Source organism: Chamaea fasciata, unplaced genomic scaffold (genome assembly GCF_029207755.1).
Source record: "Chamaea fasciata isolate MVZ Bird 193981 ecotype frontalis unplaced genomic scaffold, bChaFas1.0.hap1 SCAF_15, whole genome shotgun sequence".
Taxonomy (NCBI): domain Eukaryota; kingdom Metazoa; phylum Chordata; class Aves; order Passeriformes; family Sylviidae; genus Chamaea; species Chamaea fasciata.
Genome location: NW_027094100.1, coordinates 478,192 through 502,839, shown reverse-complemented (window position 1 = coordinate 502,839; position 24,648 = coordinate 478,192). Strand labels below are relative to the sequence as shown.

At 46.5% G+C, this 24,648-nt stretch overlaps 1 protein-coding gene across 3 annotated transcripts; it reads left to right on the top strand.

Moving 5' to 3' along the window:
• Positions 1–111: 111 nt before the first annotated feature.
• RBM27 (RNA binding motif protein 27) lies at positions 112–22,828 on the top strand. 3 transcript variants are annotated; one of them, XM_066196912.1, is made up of 21 exons: positions 112–225; positions 2,865–2,983; positions 3,754–3,878; positions 5,415–5,521; positions 6,108–6,298; positions 7,101–7,367; positions 7,908–8,141; positions 9,374–9,508; positions 11,501–11,650; positions 13,472–13,616; positions 13,898–14,051; positions 15,193–15,450; positions 15,550–15,678; positions 16,514–16,636; positions 17,170–17,244; positions 17,343–17,507; positions 17,913–18,017; positions 18,100–18,291; positions 18,556–18,642; positions 19,096–19,206; positions 19,786–22,828. In XM_066196912.1, the coding sequence occupies exons 1-21, from the start codon at positions 167–169 to the stop codon at positions 19,870–19,872; spliced, it is 3,018 nt and encodes a 1,005-aa protein (XP_066053009.1). In that variant the 5' UTR covers positions 112–166; the 3' UTR covers positions 19,873–22,828. The 3 variants fall into 3 exon arrangements, with proteins under 3 accessions (XP_066053009.1, XP_066053010.1, XP_066053011.1); XM_066196913.1 differs by having other exon boundaries at positions 7,104–7,367; positions 19,786–22,827; XM_066196914.1 differs by lacking the exon at positions 11,501–11,650 and having other exon boundaries at positions 19,786–22,827.
• The last annotated feature ends 1,820 nt before the right edge of the window (positions 22,829–24,648 follow it).

Genomic DNA, 24,648 nt, shown 5'->3' with positions numbered 1-24,648 from the left:
GCTCCGGGCGGCTGCCATTGGTTGGCAGCGCGGAGCGGCGCGGTATGATTGGTGCGGGCGGCGCGGCCCCGCCCCGGCCGTGCCCAGCAGGCTGCGCTGCGGGCGGTGCCGGGCAGGTCGCGGCCATGGCGGCGGTGTACCTGTGAGCGGGCGGCGCGGGGCCACCATGATCATCGAGAGCGTCGACGCGCTCAAGTCCTGGCTGGCCAAGCTGCTGGAGCCCATGTGAGTGCGGCCGGGCGGGCCGGGCGGGCCGGGAGGACAGCGCTGCCCGCGGGCCGGGCCCGGCCCAGGCGTTACGGCCCTGCCCCCGGCCCGGGCCCGGCGCGGCCGGAGCGTGGGGCAGCTCGGGCCCGGGGTGCAGCCGGGGACCTTCTGTCCTACAGCGTGCTGCGGGGCTGGACAGGGGCCTGGAGCACAAGCCGGATGAGGAGCAGCTGGGGGCGCTCAGCCTGGAGGAAAGGAGGCTCAGGGGGGACCCTGTGGCTCTGCACAAGTCCCTGCCAGGAGGGGACAGCCGGGGGGGTCGGGCTCTGCTCCAGGGAACAGGGACAGGAGGAGAGGGAACGGCCTCGGGCTGGGCCAGGCTCAGGGTGGACAGCAGCAGGAATTTCCCCATGGAAAGGGTGCTCAGGCGTTTTGCCCAGGGAGGTTTGGAGTGCCCGTCGCTGGAGGAGTCTGAGGAAGGGCCGGACGTGGCACTCGGCGCTCTGGGCTGGGGGCAAGGTGGGGATCGGGCACAGATTGGATTTGGTGGTCCTGGAGCTTTTTTCCAACCTCTGTGATTCTGTGTGCTCCCAACTGCTGCCCCGGCCGTGCTGTCGCCTTCAGTCCTGGCACTGTCATCTCAGAGCAGGGCCAGGGGCTGCTGCGGGAGCTGGCAAAACCAGGAGTAACGCTGAAACTGTGGGAACTCTGCACTTGCACCCTGCTGCTGCTTACAGCAGGAGCGGGACTGGGATGGAGTCTGCACGGATCCAGATCATGTCATGGATTTTATGGGTTCTGAGAACTCCTGGCTGCAGAGGGGTGCTGGATTGGTGCTGCTCCCCAGCTCTGGTGCCTGAACACGGCTGTGCTGGTGCAGCAGGCACAGTGAGGGTCGGTGGGGCTCACCAGGGGAAGCTGCTGCTCAGTGCCTGGCCAGCCTTAGGTCTCCCACAGAGGACAGCCAAGACCTGTGGGAAGAGTTTGAAATAGGCCTCAGGTCTGCTCGGTTGCCATCATTAAGTATTTGGCTTTTAGAAGTTCGTCACAACTTTCTTTTCCCCTTGTTACAACCACAGGTTTCTCTGGTTTTTGGTCAAACCCTGCTGAAAGTGTGTAGGCTGGAGCATGGCTCCTGCTCCTGCACTTTCCCTGCCAGCTCCAGTCGTTCCTTGGGCATTTGAGCTGCATGTCGATGTGAGGCAGAGAATGAAGGAATTGACCAGTGGGCCCTGGCAGTCAGGAACTCTGTAGTGGCACTAGAGTGACAGTACAGACTGGCTCACCTGGCCCTGTGCTGCAGGATGGGATGGGATGGGATGGGGTGCTGGGGAGGGACTGACGCATGGAGGAAGGAAAGGTAATGGTTGTGAAGTGAAGGATGGTCTCCTGTGTTTGAAACTGAAGATTTATAGTCAGTGGGTGAGGGCCCCAGTACATCACACGCAGTGAATGCATCACATGCAGGTTATTTCTCTGTGTGTGTAAGAATTGTAAAATCTGTCAATTTGTGGTTTCTTTGTTCTTAATTGCTCCATTTACCCTGGCTTTCAGTGGAGGTTGAATGTTGTTGGAGGCTATATGGGAGCAGAGATGCTTGATTGCTGCTCATTGAGGATTTTTATTTCTGTCACCAGTTGCCCTCTGCTTGGCTTTTTGCCTTTTGCTTGTTTGCTGGATCTTTTTCTTACTTGAGATTGTTTTGTGGTATGTATACTTAAGAATTTTTCTTTCTATTTCCAGAGTTACTGTTCTCTGAAAATACACAATCCCCTCCTTAAATGTTAATTTTTAAAAAATCATCCTCTGAGTATTTTAGGTTTCTGTCCCCACCTGATATCTGCCATCTGCACCTTCTGAGAGGCCAAACAAGGAGCTGTCACTTAATCACACTGTTACTGTGTTTCATACCTGGAGCGTTCCTAGCAGATGAATAATGGAATCTAAAGCAATGTGCAGTTTAAAGATTAGTGGTGAAGTATCACTGCACAAAGTTTGTGACTTTGTGGAGCCAGACACGGGTGAGGGAGTGTGAGGAGAGAACCTGGGTCAGTAATTGCTCCACTTGAGGTGTTTTACCAGCGTTAAAAGGTTACTGTAAAACATGGCATAGAAGTATCCTTGAGGAGGAAACCCCAGCACATCAGGACAGTCACTGAAGCTGTGCAGAGCATGTCTGTGTGTGTATTGAAAATGGACCTCTGTGACATTTTCTGAACTCCTCTGTAACAATGTTTTAATTTTTGAACACAGTTTGATCCTTCTCAGTGCCCGTGCAGTGCCTTCCCTGGCCCGTGCTCTGCTGTGCCTGTAGGGCCATTGTAGGTGTGCCTGCTGGGCCAGGAGGAGGTTCAGCTGCTGAGCTGCCCACGAGGGGGTCTGTCTGGGCAAAAGAAAGGTGGATTTCCCTCAGCAGAGCTCAGGAAGAGCAGAGAAGGGACACCTTTGTCAGCTGCAGTTGGGGGCCTCACCAGGCAGCTGATGTATTGGGCTGTGGGTACAGAAAGCCCTTTGCTGGCTCCATGGTCCAGTGCAGCTGTGCTGGGGCTGGGTGTGAGCCCAGCAGCCCAGGAGTGCTGCAGGAGCTCCTGGGGGCTCTGCAGGGACTGTGCCCCAGGGCTGGCATCCTGCAGCAGCCAAGTTCTCTCTCTCACCAGATGTGACGCAGACCCCTCGGCCTTGGCCAACTATGTCGTGGCGTTAGTCAAGAAAGACAAGCCCGAGAAGGAGCTGAAAGCTTTCTGTGCTGACCAGCTGGATGTGTTCCTGCAGAAAGGTGTGGTGGCCACGGCTCTCCGGGCTTCAGCTCTTGGTGGGAGGGTGATGCACCATTACTGCCTTCAAAATCTTTCTTGGTAGCCTTGAGTATCTCATACAGAGTTTGAAGGAATGAAATTGTGATTAAAAAAATAATAATTGTAAGTTGAAGTAGTGTAACTTGGACTTTTCACAGTGGGTGGGAGGAAATGTTCTTAAATAAAAGCAATTTAATTTAAATTGTCAGTCGTGTTGCCAGGAGCTTCTCTGACAGTGTTCGGTAACTTTTGAAAACCTGATCCGTGTTAATCCTTCAGATTGCCGGGGAGCTTCACATGTGGCAGTTTGCTTCATAGTCAAGGGTTTAAACACCTGAAAGTCTGACACTCACTGGGAAGGCTATTGTGCATCTCTCGTGATGTTGAACTGCTGATGAGGGTGCTGAGAATTAGTTTCTATCATAAAAATTGCCCTAAAGAGGCTGCTGGGTGTAGCTGATGGAACTTGTGGACAGCTGTGGGCTTGTTCCTTCTTCACAGGTGCCACCTTGCTTGCCCCTTAGAACAGGTGAAGTCTCTGTTGCTGTCTGATAAACCTGAGGAATTTCTTTCTCTAAATGAACAGCCTCAGGTGCTACAAATATAATTCCAGCTCTTTCAGTGGAGCTAATGCTCATTAATTTGAGGTGCTGCTGCTGCAAGCTGTTTGTTTTCAGGGTCTTCTCTGGTAAATGTAAACATGCACTTAAATGCATCTGTAACAGTATTTTCTTGTGTTCTGTATCCTCAGAAACTTCAGGGTTTGTAGATAAACTTTTTGAAAGTTTGTACACCAAGAGTTACCTTCCTTCTGCTGAGCCCACAAAGGCAGAGGCAAAGCCTGCAGGGCAAGAAAAAGAAGAAGTCAAGGAGGAGGTAATGTTATTTATTCTGCCTGCCTTTCATTTTCAAATCAGCTCTCCTACGTTTGTGAGACAAAACATTACAGAAATACATACTCTATTGTGATTAATGATCTCTGTGTCCAAAGAACCGTGGAAGGTGACTGTTCAGACAAGAACATTTTACATCCCTTTGCAGAGCCTACCTCTGATCAAGCACTCAGAAATCCTATTCACAGTTCTGGCAATACCAGTGGATAATTACTTGGAAGGGTTTGAGAGGGAGAAGCAGCAAAAACATTCCAAAACATTTCCAATTTTGTATATTCTGTTAGGAGTGAAAATTACTTAAAATGTTTTCTGTGATGCTTAAAATCATTGAAATATGTCAGCCTCTGTATTGGAATAATTACTTTGGAAGTCAGGTAGAGTTTTTTTTTCCAACGGTTTTCTCTTTTACCTTGATTTTAAGTGCTGTTGGGAAAATTGAAAGAAATCAAGTTTTTGAGAGAAGGTGACAAATAATTGCAGAAGTTGTCAGTCAGCCAAACCCAGGTTAGCCAAAAACAAATGCAGGTCCTGGAGGGGGCAAAGGAGGAGGTTTGGTGGGCTGGAGGGGGGTGGCAATAAGCAAAAGAAGATATCTAGGACGGCTTTATGGGACAGCATTGCAGAATTCAGGGCATTAATTAGTTACTTTGACATGAGCAAGGCCTTCAGGATGTGTCATGAGGCGCAGTGTGTGGTGTGATTCCTACACACAGAGGCCACGAAATAAATCACCCATGGAATCACAGTGGGGTCAGGGCTGGGAGGGACCCCAGGTACCGTGTGGTGCACCTTGTGCTGGGGGCAGGACTGCAGGTGGGGCTCTCCAGAGCCCTGTCAAGACAGGCCTTGACTGTTTCTGCCAGTTCTCCCCAGATAATCCGCTTTTACAAGGACGCAGGAAGCCTTCGTTTTGGTTTCAATTGGAAAAAAAAGTCTTTTAAAGATTAGTGCATGTAAACTTTTTCCACCAAAATTTCCAATAACTTGTAAGCAGTGTGAAATGGCAGCAGAAGTGCAGAATGGGTCAGTGGTTTGCAGTAGTGGTACAGCTGACTGACTTCTGAACCTGCTGTGGTGGAGGACAGCAAGAAATGTGACCAGTTCCACCACAGGAGCAGGTTTTTTTCCCTTGAAGCACTGATTTAAAATGTCAGCTAGTGACTTCCCTACCTGGTGAGGTTACTGAACCTATTAAAGGTTCAGGAAATACCTCACTTGTAGAACTGCTTATGCCAAATAAGGCAGTAGAGTGGAGAGAGATCTTGTCTTTCCTGAATCCTGTTTAGAAACAAAACGTCGAAGTGGTTTTATTTAGAGGCATATCTTCTGCAGAAAAAAAGAGCAAGTTTTGAGACTAAAACCCTTCAACAGACTCCAGTGCTTGATTACTTGTAGTGCTTCAGTACTCTGGGCAAGTAACACTTGAGTATTATTTTCTTCGGGATGCTGTCTGTAAGCTGAACTACATTTTGGTGTCATTTTCTTCATTAAAAAAGTGATACTCGTCCTTGTTTGGTAGTTGTGTGTTAAACAGAATTTTCAAGAGTCTGTTGAAGAAGAGCGGGAGAGCAGGAAGAAGAAGTATTCCAGTCCCCAGAGGAGCCGTGGAGATTCCAGTGAGCAAAGGTTAGCTTTGAGCCACGATATTAATATTTGAGCCACAATATGATTTTTCTGTATTTGCTGTCAGTCTTTGACTATGTTTTTTTACCTTGTAGGTAGTGATTTTTGTGAAAAATAGGGATTTTCTCCTTCCTTTGACTGTGATACGTTGTGCAAATGCTGATCACATGCATGAGAAGTCTCCACAAGAAGCTGGCCTCTTGCAAAAAAATGATAGTATTCTTCAAATGACAATTCCTAGGAATGTCATCAGTCCCACTGTTTCCCTTGTTATATAAATGAAGAACATTGTTGGGGGGCTGTAAGGGTCTGGGGGCAGTTGTTCACACCATGTCAGCATCACTTCTAAAGCCTGTTCTGGTTTGAGCATCGTGACTGTCTCTCCTTGCCAATTCTTACTCCTGCCTTCTGCAGACCAGTGAATAAGCTCTAAGATTTTATACTTCTCGGTGTAATTTGAGAAATTCTGACCAGAGTGTTTCACTGCCCGAATGGATGGGAAGGATGAACAGTATCTTTCCGTGTTGCAAGCTTCTTTGTTAATTTTGTTTCTCTTTTCACTGCCACGATCTACATGTGTCTTTCCTAGATCCAGAGAGAAGAAGCGGGATGATGGGAAATGGAGGGACTATGACAGGTACTATGATAGGAGTGACTTGTACAGGGAGAAGTCTGGCTGGCGCCGGGGCAGGAGTAAGAGCCGCAGCAAAAGCCGAGGGCTGAGCCGGAGCCGCAGCCGCAGCCGGGGCCGCAGCAAGGACCAGGATGGCAGCAGGAGTGGTGAGTACCCGGGTGCCGCTTCGGGAGAGCGTCCCACTGCAGGCACAGCAGTGACTTCTGCGTTCTGAGCAGTCTAGCAGGCAGGAGATGCCCTTGAGAAGTTGGAGCAAATTCTGATAGCTTTGTGTTCTTGAAATTATTAATTAAGATGCTGTTCCTCAGAGTAGAACAATTAAGGGGTTTGTTTTCGTCTTCGCTAACCTCTTAATTTATCCACAGGTGTATTCCTGTGGATATCAGTAGCTCATATTTTCATGCCATGTGTTTTCAAAAAGCTGTTGGTTTTATTCTTTTCTCTTCCTAAGGACTGAACTTTTTACAAAGCAGTGTTGCCCTCTTTTGTTCTGTTAATGTGTGTTTTTTTAGAGAAGGCTTCTTTGCAGTTGCAGGTGGTTACCATATGGTTGTTCTTTTAGGGCTAGTTCAGGTCTGTCGGAAAAGTAAGTGGCACAGATTACAGCATTCCACGCACCTTGAGACCTCGTTAGTTAAGGGCAGAGGTAGGTTTGTTGTTTCAGGCTTTTGCCCTTCTTTCTCCTCTAAAAGCGAGCTGTAAACCAGAATGAAGTAAGTAGTAGAGGAATGAATGTGCATTTTGCAAAGAAAACTTTGGTACGTCTGAAGTTAAACCCCTATTTACATTATATTTAGTTATTACTCCATTGGTGAGACTGAGCCCGTTCAAGAACAGTTCAGTGTGTAGAAAACTGAGTGTTTCAGGGAATGTGTTATTATCTCTTGCTCATGGCTCTGATATAGAGAGCAAAACACGAAGGCTTTACTCAACTTTATTTTTTTTAAGCAGAGCACCGAGAGAGAGAGAGATCAAAATACAAGAGTGAAAAAAATGATGTTGAAAGCTCCTATAATCCAGTGTCTGCAACTTCCAGTAAATCTTCTGAACAGTATTCCTCTGCACAAGCTATTCCCAGTGCTGTAACTGTAGTTGCACCTGCGCACCACCTTGAAAGCACCACAGAGAGCTGGTCAAATTACTTCAACAATCACAGCAATCCCAGTTCGTTTGGCAGAAACCCTCCTCCTAAAAGAAGATGTCAAGATTATGATGGTAACTGTTCCTTAGTTTTCAGTTTCATGCCTTATTTCAGTTTTTCTGTGACTTCTTTTTTTAAGTACTCACTAAATGTGAGCAGCAGGTCATTCTGCAGTGGCATGTGATGTGTACCTTGTATGTAACAGATGCAGAGATGACCTTTATTGTACTGGAGAAATAACCAGTCTTACTGGAAGCAGTATGCTGTGGCAATTGCTGGATAAGAACATACAGAGTTTTTTTTCACAGTTCTCTGTGTGCTAGACAAATACCTCAACCACTGTCAACCCTGGTGCAGATTGCAGTGTGTGTTTAAAATAAACCGCAGTATTTCTGACTGTTTTTTCCCACAGCTTTTATGGTGAATGCATGTAAGCTTGTATGCTTTTATGAAAGATGGTTCTAATATTAATTATTTTGTGAAACCTTACCTTACAATATAACAACCTGTCAGTGGATGTGTGTTTACTTTAGTAAGAAATTCCACCGAAACCTGAAGTGTTACAAATCGCTGCGTTTGTTTCCTAACATGAGGTGAAACGTCCTGTTTTGCAGAGCGAGGCTACTGCGTCCTTGGCGATCTCTGCCAGTTCGACCACGGGAACGACCCGTTAGTGGTGGACGAGGTTTCCTTGCCGAGCATGATCCCGTTCCCGCCGCCGCCGCCGGGGCTGCCGCCGCCGCCGGGGCTGCTGCTGCCTCCGCTGCCGGGCCCGGTGCGCGGGCTGCGCCTGCCCGTGCCGCAGCCACACCCGCAGCCGCCGCCGCCCGTGGTGCTGCCCGTGCCGCGTGAGTCACCGAAACCCCGACCCTGCTCCTGAGGGGCCCTAACCCCGACCCTGCTCCTGAGTCACCGAAACCCCGACCCTGCTCCTGAGGGGCCCTAACCCCGACCCTGCTCCTGAGTCACTCCTCAGGACCCTAACCCTGACCTCTGCAGCTCCTGTGCCAGCACCGTGCCCTTGTAAACACTGCCTGGAGAATTCGCAATGTTCAGCTGGCAAACTGAGATGTTCCTAGCACTCCAAACGGAATTAAACTGGGGGGGGGAGTGGAGCTGGAGATCTTTCAGCTCACCTCAGTGCTAGTTGGTAGTGACTGGATTGGTCACTAACACTTACTAGACAGGTTTTTTCCTGCTGTAATGCAAAAAATGTTGAGATTCAGTCTCCTAGAGGTTCCAATAGAGCTCCAGTGTCGGTGCTACATTATCTACCACTAGAAAGCAATACATTATTGACACATTTAAGATCTTTCTTAGCTCAGCAGTGATCTGAGATGTTGAGCCTTTTGTGTTGTCTTACTGCATCTTGTAAACTCTATGAAGAAATAGCATTTAGGGGCGTACTTACTCTGTTTCAGTGCTGTCTAGTCCAGGGACAAAATAAATGCTGTGATAATTGTGTCCAATATCAGCAATTTTGGGATGAGGAATAATTTGATACAGGACTAACCCTAACCCTTGCTTGAGCCCTTTGGCAGGGGGAACTGACTTGCTGTGAGAGAACAGACAGTGCTCAGGATGGGCCGTGTAGTGTCACTCGGGTCCTTTTTGTTCATGCAGTCAGTAGGAATGTCTGTATGGGACATGGAGAAACCAAAGCACAACCAGAGAAATTCCTTGTCTGGGAATGCCTCATGTCCTGCAGTTCTTGTTTCAGAGCTGCAGTCTAAATGCTGCTGATGTGTGTGATCTCTTGCTCTGAGCAAGCCTTGGCTCTCCATGAGCTGAGCGAGGAGCTGCTGTGGTTAAGTTATCTCTAGCACAAACAAACCACTGGGGAAGAAAAGACACTTTTTTCGTTTCCCTTAAAGCTTTGTCTCTCCTGAGAAAGAGAAAAGGTGTTGGAATCAGAGTAGCTTACCTGAGCAGGCTTCTCAGTTTACTGTTACTGTAGTGGGGTTGGACATATTTACAGCCCTGACCTTGCTCAGAGCAAGGCATAGCCGCAGCATTGGATTGTTTGCACGTTTTGCCTTTGAGCTGTCAGTGTGTGACGTGTTGTGTGGTGTCGTTGCAGGACCCCCTTTAACTCAGTCCAGTTTGATAAACAGCCGTGAGCAGCCGGGGACAAGCGCCGTGCCCAGCCTTGCACCCGTGGGAGCAAGGCTGCCTCCTCCTCTGCCTCAGAACCTGCTCTATACAGTGTCAGAACGTAAGCAAATGCCTTTTGGTTTAAATCTGCTCAGTAGAACAATTTTAAATTTTCTCTGTTGATGTCTGATTAGAAATTATGATCTGTCTTCCTCCAATATATACAAATCTAAAAAGAAGTCTGATGGCTCTCCCTGGGTCAGCCCATCATTCATTCCAGAGTGGAATGGCAGCAGTGCTCTGTCTTGGTCTGGGGAGGAGCACTGTGGGGAGCTCTGGGTTTCATGTGCTCACAGCAATCTGACTGTTGCATAAGAAATGTACCTTTCATCTTCAAGCCATTCAGTAGGACATTAGTGGGTGAAAGGTGGATCTGCAAACCTGTAATAGCTGTTTAACTTTGGCTTTATTCCTCTCCAGTTTGGACTAATACAGATGAGGCCTTTTTTTTTTTCCCCAGCTGTATGGCCCAATAGTCTGTACAGTCTTCATAGACATCGGTAGTTTTTCTGTTCTTTTCCCAGAATCACCCTGGTTCTAGCTTTCTAAAAGTTGTTAACTTTCACTGGACACATCCCGCTTCCTTAACAGAGCTCAGAATTTTTAAAAGTATGTTTCTAGGAGGGAAAATAGCAAATACCTGGAAAGTCCTAGATTGCTCAATTTAAATACAACAAAGTTTATTTCTTTGATAATTAAAGGATTAATGGTGTTTCCATGTTCTGTATAACCAAAATAAGGTAATTAAATTTCAGTGTTTCATAATATTCTCATCTGGATTTTTTTAACATGAATATTCTGAATTTTATTCAAAGAGGGGATCTAGTTCAATTCATGATCTGTGTCATTTTATTTGTGACTTCCATGCTTTTCAGAACTTCAGACACTCAAATTTCTTATTAGGTAATCTCTTCAGTTATCCCCAAGTCCTGTCGGGTGATCAGGTGTCACCATCTGATCCTTTCAGCTCCAGAACTTCTAGTGGGTGATTCTGCCTGTTGGCTCACAGGGCTTCACAGTAATTCTGTTCTCCAGAACCTCTGTGGAGATTCTCATGTCCAGTTCTTGGACTGTTGTGGTAGCAGCTGCAGGTTGCCCTCTTGCAGTCAATCACATTCTAAATCAGGGGAGAGGAGTTTGTGGTTCAGCTCCTTTGAGGTTAGAGAAAGTTCTTGTTCTACAGTGTCAGGCTCTGCTATCAGTGTGGATATTGTGGGGCGTCTGTTTTTAACTGTAGAGTTGTCTTTGTTGCTGCAGAATAAGAAACTGGGATTTTGAAGGGGTTCATATCTGTCAGGTTCCCTTGTACAGGCGTTCATTCTGTTCCTGTGGAGGCTCTTCACAGATTTCATTCCTTCTAGTTCTTGTACAGCTTTTCCTTTTTAAAGTTAAAAAAATGCATTATCCTCAATTTGGACCTTGGGCTGGAGGGGCAATAGGAGGCAGTTCTGTCATCTTGAATTCTTGCAGTGACCCCTTCTAATGAAAATGATCATGAGTACTTTACCTAAGCTAGGCAGCTGATCTCACTCTTACATAAAGAGAATTCAGTAGGTAAGTATTGGTTCCATTACCTCATTTCTCAGCTTTCTTTGATTGAAATCATTTAAGTATATTCTTCACCTAAAATTCTTTTCTGAAGAGAACTAGACTGTTGGGCAGCAAAGGCTGGAAATCTCTTTGCATCTTAGACTGTAGAGTGTAAATGCTGAAACCAGAGCCTGTGGTGTTGCCCTTAAAACACTGCCAGATGTTGTGCATGCTGTCACACAGACACCTCAGGCCTTTCCAGGCAGTGGATCAGCAGACTGTGTTGTGACCTGTGTGCTTTGGACAAGCAGTACCAGAATAAAAACCAAAAGAGAATGTGTCCAGATAGGCTGAAGATCAAGTGAGGGTTTGCAGTGGCTGCACAGGTTGGCTGTACCACCTCTCTTCTTTCATCCAAGACAGCTTCTGACTCTTGGACATCCGTGCACTTCCTTAAGGGAAAATTAACCCCGAGTCTTAAACTCACTTGAAAAATTCTGTCGTTTCTCTCCTTTTTTTGTAGATACATATGAGCCAGATGGCTATAACCCTGAAGCTCCTAGTATTACCAGTGCTGGTAGATCTCAGTATCGGCAGTTCTTTACGAGAGCACAAATGCAGCGTCCAAATCTAATTGGCCTAACATCTGGGGAGATGGATACAAACCCTCGAGGTAGGAAGGGTTCTGGTCATTGCTGTTGCTATTTTTATCCAAGACCGTCAACACTTTTCCCTCTTTTCAGGCTGAAAACACTAGTTTTTCTCACTGATCTAGTGGTTCAGAGCAGTTTTTTGGACATTTCTACCTTTTTAAAGTGCTAACATGCCCATAATAAAGTCAAAGCAGCCTTTTTGATTAAAAATAACCACTTGCTTGGGAATGCTACAAGGGTTTTGTTGGTTGGTTGGTGTTTTATACCTCTTAAGCCTGTGAAGGTATTTTCCAGGTACTGGGAGTTCCTAGAAAGAAAAATGGTGCCTAAAGATGGCTTTAGCAGGCCAGTCTGCAGAGTGCTTTTGATCAGCCATGGGCACAGAGGTGATGATCCAAGCTCTTGCCTTGGCTGTTGTGATGGCAGTGGAGAAGGGAGCTGGCGGGGCATGTTTTGGTGCTTCATGGTCTGACTCTGTCAGCCAGGTGTTCTCTCTGAAACGAACATCCCAGGTATCATTCCAATTTCCCAGCTCATGGGGATCCCACTCTGCACTTACATAATTCCTAGCCCCTGCCTGAATGGATGTGGCTGCTGTCTCTTACTGGTGATGTGTACAAAGCATCTTTTAGGGGAGGGCACAAGTCAAGGCTCTTCAAAGTTTAGTTGTGGTAGCAAAACTTTCTTTCTCCCTTGTGTTTTTCCTGCCCTGATTCTTAAAACCAAAGATGAGAAATTTTGGATTTTGTTGTTACACTTCAGTATTTCTTACTCAGTAGATAAGAAAGATTAATTTTATTTTCAGTATTTCCTTCCAATGACTCATCTCATAAGGAATATGGTTAAATATTATTGTAGAAATTTCTGTTGCTGTTTGCATCTTAATGACTGTCACAGAGGCAGGGTTGGGGCTTAATTGCTGCCCCTTAGGTTCTCTCTGAGAGCCCATCCCAGGGGTAAGGCAGGGGTGAGTACTCACTGGTAGGGCCTCACACAACTTGTTTTACTGTCTTTGTCATAGGTGTGAAAGGTTTGCTCTCAGATCATCCTCCAAAGTGAGGATGCCATGCCCAGAAATGCCCAGTCTCTGTTCTCACCAGTGTAACCAGCAGAGCCCTGGCTCATATAAAAGCCATAGAAATTGCTGTATAACTCAGACTTCTTTTTAGGGGTTGAATATTTGCCATTCACAGGAGACTAACACCAAGGGCATAATCTTGAGAAGGTTGCAAATAAATTTCTAGCAAGCTTTGTGTTGGTAGAATTTGCTTCAAATTTTAAATCTAATGTCTTAAAAGATTGTAATAGTTTAATTAACAGCTTGTTGCTGAAACCTGGTATGAGGGCTGGCAGTGGGATAGCAGTGGAAAGAATGGGTTCCTGGTTACTTTTGCTCTGTCAAGGGTTCACACAGGGCAAGCTGGTTGTTAATTCAGCCCCTGCCCATTGCAGAGCTCTAACCTAAATCCTGCGGATCCACCTATGGTTCTTTTCTTCCTTTTCTGTTTTGTTGGGATTTGGGGTTTTCTTTTTTTTCTTCCTCTCCTTTTCCTGCAGAATCTGAGTTTATAGTACATGAAAAATTAAGTTTTAGCTTTGTTTCTTCAAGCTAATACTAATCTTAAAGGTCAAATCTCATCCCTCCCAGCTGGACCATGTGTGTTTCTCTGAGGATGTTTAGTTAGGCTAGGGAATGATCTGAATGATTTTGTTCAGAAACAAAACTGACCAATTTGGTGAAGTCTTCTTAATGTTTATGTTTTTAATCTCAGTTCTGTTTTGCTGTGTGAAAGCTTTTCCTTGTGTGGTGGAATAACACAGGCCTTTTTCCTTCCCTCCAGCTGCCAACATTATCATCCAAACTGAACCTCCCATTCCCATCACAAATAACAGCAATGTCACTAGAGTTGTCCTGGAACCAGACAGCAGGAAAAGATCTCCAAGCAGCATGGAATGTCCACCATTGAAGAAACCCTGGTTGGGAAAGTAAGGATTAGCTACAGGTGTTAGTTCAAGTGTACTCAGTTCTGTCAGTGCTGTGAACATTGCTGTTCACCAGTCTCTGTAATTTGGGATGGTTAGGTCAGAAAGGCTGTGTCCACATACTGTGGACACTAAACATGGGGTCAGGGGAAGGTCTCTTTTGTTAGTGTGTAGAGGGTGTACTTTTTAGGGGAAAAATGCCATTTAGATGTGTGTTAACATTTTCTGCCTTACTTAGGCACACATGTACTTGTCTGAACTCTTCCTGTTCTCCTTTTCTCTAGGCAAGTAAATAACAACCAGAATAAGCCAGGGTTTTTGAAAAAGAATCAGTATACTAATACAAAATTAGAAGTTCGAAAAATTCCACCAGAATTGAACAATATTACACAGCTCAACGAACACTTCAGCAAATTTGGAACTATTGTAAACATTCAGGTAAAAAGCCAGCGTCCGGTTTTATGTCTGTGTGTGAGTGTTTTATTTTCCCTGAAGCCTGCTTGAATACTGCATGGTTTCTTCGAATCATCTAAATGCAGAAATTGGGAAAGGAGTTAATCAAGTTCAGAGAAACCTTTTCTTGGTCTATTGTGTATTATTATCTTAATTCTGTAAAACATATTGGCTTCTGTCTCCATGATGCCTATTTATATTTGAAATGCTGACAGGTTTAACAGTGTCTAAACCAACTCAGGTTTTGGAGCAACTTGTGTATAACTTTTGGAAGGGGTGATCTGGCAGTTTGTCTTGTACGATAGTCTTACAGTGTTTGATGGTCAGGATTTTGACAAGGATGCTACAAAAGAGTCTTTATCTGCTTCAGTTTGTTACCACTTGGCATCCTAGAACTGGCTCCAACTTGGGTGTCCTTGCCCTGTAAAAGAAGAGAAAAAACACTTTAAAAATACAGTAGTTAAAATGGCATTTAGTTTACATTTACTTTTCTAGACAAAATGGTTGCCTCTCAAGTTCTCAGAGGTCTCAATAAGAGACAGATACCTGGGAAGCCTCTGTATTTCTTGATAACTTTGTCTTAGCCCAGAAGATACTGTGGTGCTTTCTGCATCTCTCTAATGAAATAATGCCTTTCAAACATGCTATCTCAATCACTACACTAGAAAGTCTGGGATAGAAAAGCGATACTAATTTTTAGAGAAAAAGGTGCTTATTCAAAACCTCGAGATGCTGCTGCACTGGGGGTGTGGTGAGGCTTTGCACTGTGCAGGCTCGGGCAGTGCTTGTCCTTTGGGAGGCCGGGATAAGAGCCCTTGGGCCAGCACCAGTGACACCAGACATTCCCCAGGGGCACTGCATAGTGCCCTGAACATGTGGTGCTGTTGGTAGAGGAGTCTTATTCATTCATTCATTCATTTAAATGTATATAGACTTTGCTGCAAGTACATGTAATGTTTGCCAAAAGCTACTTCACTTGCATTACATAGAGTGTCTTTCTAGTGTTTTGAGCTGTTAATACACTGGATACCCAGCTCATCATTGCACATTGTTTGTAGATGGGTTTGCTGATGATAGAAATGTTTTCTTCCTTGAGAAATAATGCATTTGTGAACTTCTGCCTTAGGTTGCTTTCCAGAACGATCCTGAGGCTGCCCTCATTCAGTACCTGAGTAACGACGAGGCAAGGAAGGCCATTTCCAGCACCGAGGCGGTGCTGAGCAATCGCTTTATCCGGGTGCTGTGGCACAGGGACAGCGAGCAGCAGCCCCCCTTGCTGCAGCAGCAGCAGCAGCAGCCGCCCACCCCGCAGGCCCTGCAGCACCTGCAGCAGCAGGCCCTGGCCACGCCGCCTGCAGTCACCGTGCACAGCAGCCTGGCCAAGGTACGTGCTGTCAGTGGGTTCAGCAGTGTTCCCTAGTGGCTGCTGCTGCAGAAAAGCAAAGTGTCTAACCTTGGTGTTTTCACATCTGTGGACACACAGGTGATGAACAAACCCCTGGCATCAGGTGCCTACGTCCTTAACAAGGTCCCAGTGAAAAGACGCCTTGGAGCAGCAGGTGGGAGCCAGCCTGAGCTCAGCCAGCCTGGGGCTGTGGTTGAGGAGTCTCAGGTATGTTGAGAGTGGACCATGGTCATGCTCTCAGGTACGGCTTTGGCTTGTCAGCCAGGAAGGAACAAGCAAAGAGGACTTGTGAATTGTTCCCACTTGGTTCTGTTCCTTTGCAGTAATGTTTCATGCAGCCATGGTCAGTCACTAATTCCTTGTTTCATCAACTGTTTATATGGAATGGGGGACAATGACTTGAGGTGCTGTCAACTACAACACTATCAGTGTTGTAAAGAGCATAAAATATTTTTGGCAGTGCCTGATAGTAACTGAATCTGACAACCTGTGTGTGAGACCAGCCTTTTGTTGACAAGTGTAATGGCTCTCCCAGTAATTTTTGAGCTCAGCTGTGCTGTAACAGCAGTGCTAGAAGCTTAGAGAGTATTTGTACCCAGAGTTCAGGCCAATACTGTTCAGTTCCCACTGATACCGTAGTGCACCATGTGTTCTGGGCCATGGAGAAGTCCTTCTAAGAAAGTAAACAGGCAGTGTCTCTTGTTGCCTTACTTGAGCAGAAGGTGGGATGTTGGGCTGTAACTGCAGAGCTGAAACTAAGGCAAGTGCAGATCATCACCTTCAGCAGTGTCCTGGTGGGAATCGGGATGCAAAGGGAGTGTGCCATGGAGAAGCAAAGACAGTATCTTTTTCAGGAATCCTTTTAACTGGGCTGATGTCTTTATCCATGTGTTTTAATTGCCTTGGTCTTTCTGCCTCCTTGCACAAATCTGGACATCTGAGTTGGTGGTTCAGGGAACATGATCCACTGAAGTTTGCTGCAGATATATCACAGTCACGTTAAAATATTCCATATTTTACTGTGTGTTTTTTACTATTTCAGATATTTCCTACTTCTACAAGCCACTCAAAAATGGTTTACAGTTCTCCAAACTTGAAGACAACTCTGAAGTCTGGTGCAGGGTCTAAGCCTCATGACGTGCAAGAAGCCCTTAAAAAAAAGCAGGTACTTAATGCTTGATGGCTGACTGACAGTGCAAGGAGCAAAGGGCTTTAAACACAAGGTTTGATGGGCACCTGACACCTCAACCACTCCTTTACAGCTTTCTGTGTGGGCGTGGAGTTGGTCATTGTTATGGGATGATCTTGCAAACACACATTGGGGTCCTCATGTGTGGAGTGTCCTTTTGGAGTGTCTTACTCAACGCACGTGGCCATGTTGGGTTTCCTGGGTTTGCTTGGGGTGTTCTGGATTTCATCTCTGCAGGTCTGAGACACTTGCATGACAGTGCAAAGTATGTTTCTTAAGAGGTGTCTGAAGGGGGCAAAATGTAAAGTACCTTACAGCAGGAAATTAGCATTTTATTTTTTATTTATTGAATCAGCTGCACTTCATTTGCAGACAGTACTTTTGGTTGTGGATTTCACTTCCACAGCTTGAAGAGGACAGTGTGGTCTATGAGTACATATATGATCTCTCTGAGTACATATAATGCTAGGCTGCTTTTTACTTATGGCAAGAATTTTCTCCTCTCACAGGAGGCAATGAAACTCCAGCAGGATATGAGGAAAAAGAAGCAGGAGATGTTAGAAAAACAAATAGAATGCCAGAAGGTAAGACTGGGATATGGCCAGTAAGTACATTCTGATTTTGTGGATACTGGGCTGTTTTTCCTGGAATTTTATGTTCCTGTTCTTTTATTATTGTATAGATGTTGATATCCAAGCTGGAGAAAAACAAGGCCATGAAACCAGAAGAGAGAGCAGAAATTATGAAGACTTTGAAAGAACTAACAGGAAAAATATCTCAGTTAAAGGATGAATTAAAAACTTCATCTACAACCTCCACGCCATCCAAACTGAAGTCCAAGACAGAGGTATTTATTGTGCAACACACTTGCCTGCTTGGTTTCTGTCACTATTTCTATTTATATGCCTTAAAAATGCAGCAGCATTAGATTAAAACGCTTGCAGGTAGCATTTTAATGTGAGTGATAACCGTGGACAAACAAGGCATGGATGAAGGAACTCCATGACCTAGTTTATTCATGCTTGTTCCAGTTCTAAAGCTTAGAATTCTGTGTCCTTCAAAAAATGGGGGGGACCACACACACACAGAGGCAATTAAAACAAAACTGAATTTAGGGAAAAGTATGGCTATTGTGTCCTGATCTGCCTGTATCACATACACGAATGAACTGCTGAAGTGGAATTAAACATTACAAGTGTGCCTTACAGTTCTGCCTTCTCCTGTTTCCTCTTCCCACCTCTTTTCCTGCCAGGCTCAGAAGGAGCTGTTGGATGCAGAGCTGGACTTCCACAAGAGGCTGTCCTCTGGAGAGGACACGACCGAACTGCGGAAAAAGCTCAATCAGCTACAGGTGGAGGTGAGCTGCACTGCTGCTCTTCCCCAGCTCCTGCACTCTGGGTGTTGCAGATCCTCTGACCCTGGCTGTGTTCTTTCCCCAGGCTGCCCGCTTGGGCATCCTGCCTGCTGGTCGAGGAAAGGCCGTGGCTGCCCAGGGCCGGGGCCGGGGCCGGGGCCGTGGGGGCAGAGGCCGGGGAATGCTGAACCACATGGTGGTGGATCATCGGCCCAAGGCACTCACCGTGGGAGGCTTTGTTGAAGAGGAAAAAGATGAATTGTTACAGCACTTCTCTGTAAGTGGGACCTGTAAATTAATATTAGTTTCCTTTGCTGCTGCAAAATCAAGCTCTTCTTAGAATAGCAATAAATCTGAGCCTTTGCCCAAAAATACAAGTGCTACAATACTGCTGGTTGATGAGCTGGGAGGCCTCTGGCTCTCACTTTTCTGTCGAAAAAAATCAGATTTTAGTGTCACTTCAGTACACTACAGTTGTACCACATGAGTACGGAGGTGGAGGAGAGCATTACTGCCGGTCCTAACGGACTTTTCCTCACAGAAATTTGGAGATATTGAAGATCTTCAAGAAGAGGATTCCCCATTAAGTGTTGTTGTAACTTTTAAGTCTCGCTCAGAAGCTGAGAATGTAAGTAGAATCGTGGATATATTTTTTCACATATCTAAAACAAGAGCTTTTAACTACTTGTATTTTACCTTCGTATTTTGAAATTTCAGAGGCTTTGATCCCCCAGTTTGAGCTTGATAGTGTTTGGTGCTGCTGCAGGTAGTCCCACTGAAGGGGAAGTACCTCCTGGTGGTCTGAGCAGTGACGCAGGGCTTTCCCTGATAAAGCTGCACGTCCCTGGCAGTTCAGAGCTCTGCTCATCCTCTCAGTGCCGGGGCAGGAGCAGGATTTGGCAGATTTGGGTGTGGCTGGTGAAGTTGCTCTTGGAGCACTGCAGCGGTTGATTGTGGTTTATATATTCGAGGTCTTCAAAGGTGCCTCTGTAGCACATGCTCTGGGTCTGGCTTGTTGCTGATGTTGAAAGTTGTGGGGTTGCTGCTCTCTCTGAAGTCTGTGCATTTAACCACCACTCAGGCTGCTAACCAGGGATCCCGGTTCAAGGACCGGCGGCTCCAGATCTCGTGGCACAAACCCAAGGTACCTTCTGTGTCCACAGAAGTCGAGGAAGAGGAGTCCAAGGAAGAGGTATGAAAATCTCTTAATCACCTGACCATTCCTACTGGAATCTAATAGCTGAGAGCTCTTAGGATACAGTTTCCTGTGTGCTGCAGAAACTTCATAAAAGGTGTTTTTACAAACCAGGAACTGGTCTGGTTTTGAATAGTCAGGTACATTTCCCACATTTTAAAACAGAGAAAATGGGGGGAAAAAAGACAATTTGTGGATGGGCTGTTAATTTGTCAACAGTGATGTAAGCAAGTCTCGGGTTCTGAATGTGCAGGCTGCAAAGCCTTTTACTCCTCACTCTTGGTGCTCTACTGTAGGAGAAGTTGTGTGTTCTTCCCTGTAATTCACCTTAACACCTTAAGTTTTTAAAGGTTATTTTGTTATTTGAAAGGTTATTTATTCCTGCTTCCTCTGAAGCTTTGCTCTCCTTCTGTTTCCTGACATGAGGCTGCTGTTCTTCCCCTAAAACTCTTTGGATGTGACTGTGTGTGAGACACATGGTGACACTCGAACCAGATACCAGTACTGTGAGCTGGGGTGTGTCCCTGGGCATAGCTTGGAACTTGTGTCTGAAAGTTCATTTTTTTCTTCCCCCAGGAGACTGAAACCTCAGATTTATTTTTGCACGAAGATGATGACGATGATGATGAAGATGAGGATGAATCCCGTTCTTGGAGAAGATGAAACTTGATATTCAAAATGTATAATTTTAGGAATATAGTTCAAACTACATCTTTTAAACGTTTATTTAAGGAAGTTGATGAGCCAAAAAGAGCTTTACTTTCTTTTCAAACCACAAGATTTACCATGAGCAGTTTGGTATGAAAACATTTGGGACACAGAGCTGTGAGACTGAGCTAGCCAAAGGCCCAGGAACTTCTTACAGGATTATCAAGCTCACCAGGGTGGTGATTTTTTTCTATTTAAGAAGGATTAAAAAAAAAAGGGGGGGGTGGGGTTGGAAATCAGTATTTTCTTGTCCTCTTTTTGTGTCACCTGTATTACCTTGTTTTGGGTTTTTTATAATGTGATTGGTTTGTTAGTTTATAATTGAAAAGATATTACAGGTTTTATTTAGCAATATTATGGGGTTAGGCGAAAGACAAACTTTCATTAAATATTATGAAAGAAAAACTGGCCTCATTTGCTCGTTGAAAAAAAGGGAGCATTTTATTTCCTGTGGAGTCTCATGTTGTAGGAATTATTTGTGGCTAGATTCTTAAATAATTTACTTCAGTATTTGTGACAGCCACACAGTCTCTATGTTGTGCTGCTTTTTGTGAGAGGAGGTGGAAGAAACAATTTCACAGGGTATTGTTATAACATTGTCCAGTTCACTCTGTTTCTCCAAATTCTGCTTCACAGAAAACATCAGCAGGAGCACACCCTGGAGTGGATTTTCACTCCTCCTTGATTTCCTTCTGTCATTTCAGTGTAAGGCTCAGTGTAAGTCAGGTTGTTTATTGCATTTCAGTATTTGTGAGCAACAATGGAAGGAGTTCCAGTCTTCCTCAAAAGCAGCTGAACTGGCCCCTGTTTACCAGCCAGAGCCTCTCCTCTCCCTGTTCCAGCTGTGCTCCAGGCAGAGCCCTCGGGGTTCAGAGCAGGGGGGTTCACCCCACAGGGCTGGGGTGTCCTGTGTGGCCTGGCCCCAGAGCAGGGTGCAGTGTCCCAGGGGCGCTCAGGGCTGGTGTGCAGTGGGGTCCCTGGTGTCCCAGGGCACTTCTGTCCCCTCCTCTGTGCCTCTGCTGTCCCTGGGGCCCAGCAGGGCCTTGCTGGCCGTGGCACAGGGGCCGGCCCTGGGCTCTGCCCCGTGCCTGGGGCACCCAGCAGCTCCTGCCCTGGCTGCCCACCTGCCCTGGCCGCTCCTCTGCACGTCTGGTGTGCATTTCTACACAAGATCAGCACCGTGTCCGTGCACAGCACTCTGCTCTTCTGAGTGTAGGCCCCAGTGATTCCTGACTGCACGACAGTATCCACCAAAGCCCTCACCTGCCTGTGGCTCTGGGTGTGGCCGGGGCAGGTGCTGAGCACCCTTAGGGGTCACAGCCCTGCTCACTCTATCCTTGTGCTGTGGTGAGGGATCCAACCTGTATAATGTCCTGTTTCTTGTCAGCTGAAGGGAATGTCTCCAGTATTCTGTCTCTTTCCAAACCTCTCCTCTTCCTAGAATTAGGACTGTCCTGCTAATGCTGAGACTAAATTCCAGGCGTGAAGAAATGGAGGAGAAACTCACCCCATGAACTTACAAGAATGTCTTGCTCTTCTCCCATCACCTCTGGGGGTTTTAATGTCTGTGGCACAAAGTGTATCTTGGGAAGTCCGTTGCAGCAAACATGTACAAGTCCTGACAACTTAAAAAAGGAGAGAGGGATCAAAAGGATTTATATATTTTTTTGTACAGAGCTTTTTCTTAAACTGTATAATTTTGTAAATATTTTGCTTTTTTTGTGTACTAAAATTACCGGCGTATAGATTTCAATAAGAATTGTTGTATTTTTGTATTTGGAAAATGAAAATTACAGTGGATTAATTAAGCTGTAAGAAAGATTGCAGTAGCCTTTGACACAGACAGAATGGATTCCTTTTCATATGATTTTAGCTCTAAAGTGACTCTGGGGTGGCACCTGTGTCCAGGGGCGCGGGCCAGGGAGCGCGGGCCGTCTCTGAGCTCCACAGGATCGGTGCGTGCCCTCACAGGACCCTGGCAGGCTGGCCTGGGTGCTGGGTGTCACCCAAAGGTGGCTGCAGTGCCCCCCATCCTGGCTGTACCTGGGGGCAGAGGAGCCACAGCTGGTGCTGGGGGCTGGAGGAGGAGGGGAGCTCTGGGAAGCTGCTCTGCCTTTTGCCAAAGCTTATGGCCCCCCTGTCTTTTAGGGCGTGCTGGGCCTGTCTTGGGGTGCTTTGGCTTGGATTTCTGTGTTTCCATAGGGAGCAGGGCAGTAGAGCTGAGTTCAGTTCATGGTGATGCTTTACTGAGACACTCACCTGTACCTGGGGTGGAACCCAGCCCTCAGGCATACCCGTGTGCCCCAGCCAAGTGTTCCAGCCTGGGCTGAAGGTCGAGGGGATGGGGAAAGGAAGTCACTGTGCAAAGAATTCCCTCCCTTCCCGTGCTGAGCTAACCTGAGCAAAATAAAGCCACTTCAAAGCTGAAACCGGGCACCTGCTTAGGAAAACACCACTTTAACAAAATCATGTGAAAAGGAACAAAGCTCCTCTTGGTGTATAGTAACCTTGTACTATAGTTTTTACAGATTGTGAACTTGTGTAATAGGATAATAGCAGATATTGTTGAATTTCTAATTGTTTACACATTAAAATTCATATATGTAATTGTTTTATTGATTACAAGCCAAATTTTTAAGATGCATGTTGACTTTTTTGCAATAAAGTTATAGTATGGAATGGTTCAAGATTTAGAAAAGACAAAATTCTAACTGAAATAAATTGGAAAGAGAACCATTCGAAAAAAAATTGCAACTCTCAGAAAAAGAGCATTATCACTTCTTTGGGGGGAAGTGGATATGTGAAGGGGGATTTATGTGTGTGTAATGTGTGGGCAGGTTTGGTTTAGGTCAGAGCTGAGAGTGAAATCTTCCAGGTGCCTCAGTGCTCTGGAACAGAATGCATTGAGACAGGTAACTGGTGGGGTGGAGGGAGTCCAGTAAGGGCTGGTTCACGTTTGTAGGGGGGCTCAAAGTTTAGCAGAAGCTGGAGGAAGTTGTACAGTCCAGGGTGGGTTCCCTGTCTCTTACAGGTTTGCAGAGTTCTGGACTGTGGCTTTGAGACATCTCCCCAGTGCCAGGAGTTAAACTTTGGAATCTCCCCCGGCCCCTTTCCCTGTCCACAGCCTCATTCTGCATGAAGCAGCAATGTCCCTTAGGAGACAGATGCTGACATGGAGCAAGGAAAGGTTTAGTGGCCAAAGCACTTGCTGCTTCCTAGTGATTAAAATTCATTTTAATGCAAGAAGGGTGTATTAAAAAGTGGAAGGGGTGTAGCATTTGAGTGTGTGCGTGTGGCTTTGGATGTATTTTTTTCCCCCAGCTATCCCAAATGTGGTCTGAGAGTTCCCTGAGCACAGCAGCAGCGTTCAGCAGGGTGGGACAGCTCTTCCCACAGCCACAATCCTGCTGGTGCCCCTTGGGAGGAAGCAAATGTCTACGGGAACTGTTTGAAGGGAACAGTCACACAAAGGTAAATCGTTGGTAGAATTGTCAGGACAAGAATCTCTTTGTTGTCTCCAGTCGAGGCTGTGTGGAATACAGCCCTAACTCCTGGAGAGCGTTCCCAAAGGTGGCAATCTAATTTTAACTCGTCTCTGCAAACAGGGGACCCAGTTCTGTCCTCTGGAGTAGGTTGTGTAACGTGTCTGGGCCTTCACTGATGAGATCACTGACACAAGGGGTGTTCAAAAGGGAAAAATAAGTTTGTCTGATGTTTCTCTGGAGGTTTTTATATGCTTCCACCACTTTATTCCGCGACAGACTTACAGTTGTGATGATCAAAACCTAGATGCATAAACTAGAGCACTTTCTTTCTCTCTCTCCCCAGGATCATTCCACAGATAATTTCCAATGGCTGTTTGGTAATCTCAGGTAGGCTGATCCCTGTGGGACGCTGGGTGCAGGGAGCCGTCGGGGTCACCTCCCGGGCGTGGCACCGCCGGGATGCTCCGCGGAGCGCCTGTCCCGGCCCGCCGGGGTGGGGAGGAGCCCCCCGCTCAGGGCTCTGGCTGCTCTGCTGTCACTCATCTTTAGGAGCCGCATTCCTTCTGTGCCGGGTCCTTTGAGCCTCGGCGGTGCCGCGGGGCGCTGCCGGAGCAGCCCTGCGCTCCGTGACGTGGGAGTTAATTATAGCCCGTCCTGCGCCCGCAGCCTTAAAGCACTCCTGCCGGTGATTTATTTAAACACTGATAAATTATACATTTCTTTAGTAATTCATGTGAAAATTATTTGGAGTCAACTCAGCATCACGTACCTCTGTGTGCTCTCTCGTGGCGAGAGCTCTGTCAGACAACGCTTCCATCCGCTTTTGCTGCTTCGCGTCACTTTGGGTTACCTGCGGGTCGCACGGGAGTGAGGGCGACTCCTGGAACTCCTCCCAGCTGCTGGCGTCGGCACCCAAAGGGAGCGAACTCTGACTTTAAACAGCCTGAGCTCTCGCTGGCTTTGGGAGCAGACTGCACCTTCCCTCTGTCCGGGACATCCCTGGCCAAAGCCACCTGTCAGCACTCCTGGGCGTGAGGATGCAGAGGTGCTGCTCCTGGGCAGTGCAGGGCCAAGACTGCTCGTGACTGCTCTGGCACCTTTGTTGGGCTGGGAACAAAGACCTTTCACTGAGCTGGAGGGTGAGACTGGAGACAGTCCCGCATGTCAGCGTTGTTCCTCTGTCTCCCCAAGATTGCCCTGACGAAGATACAGCTGTTTCACTTGTTGATTAGCAAAAAACATTAAG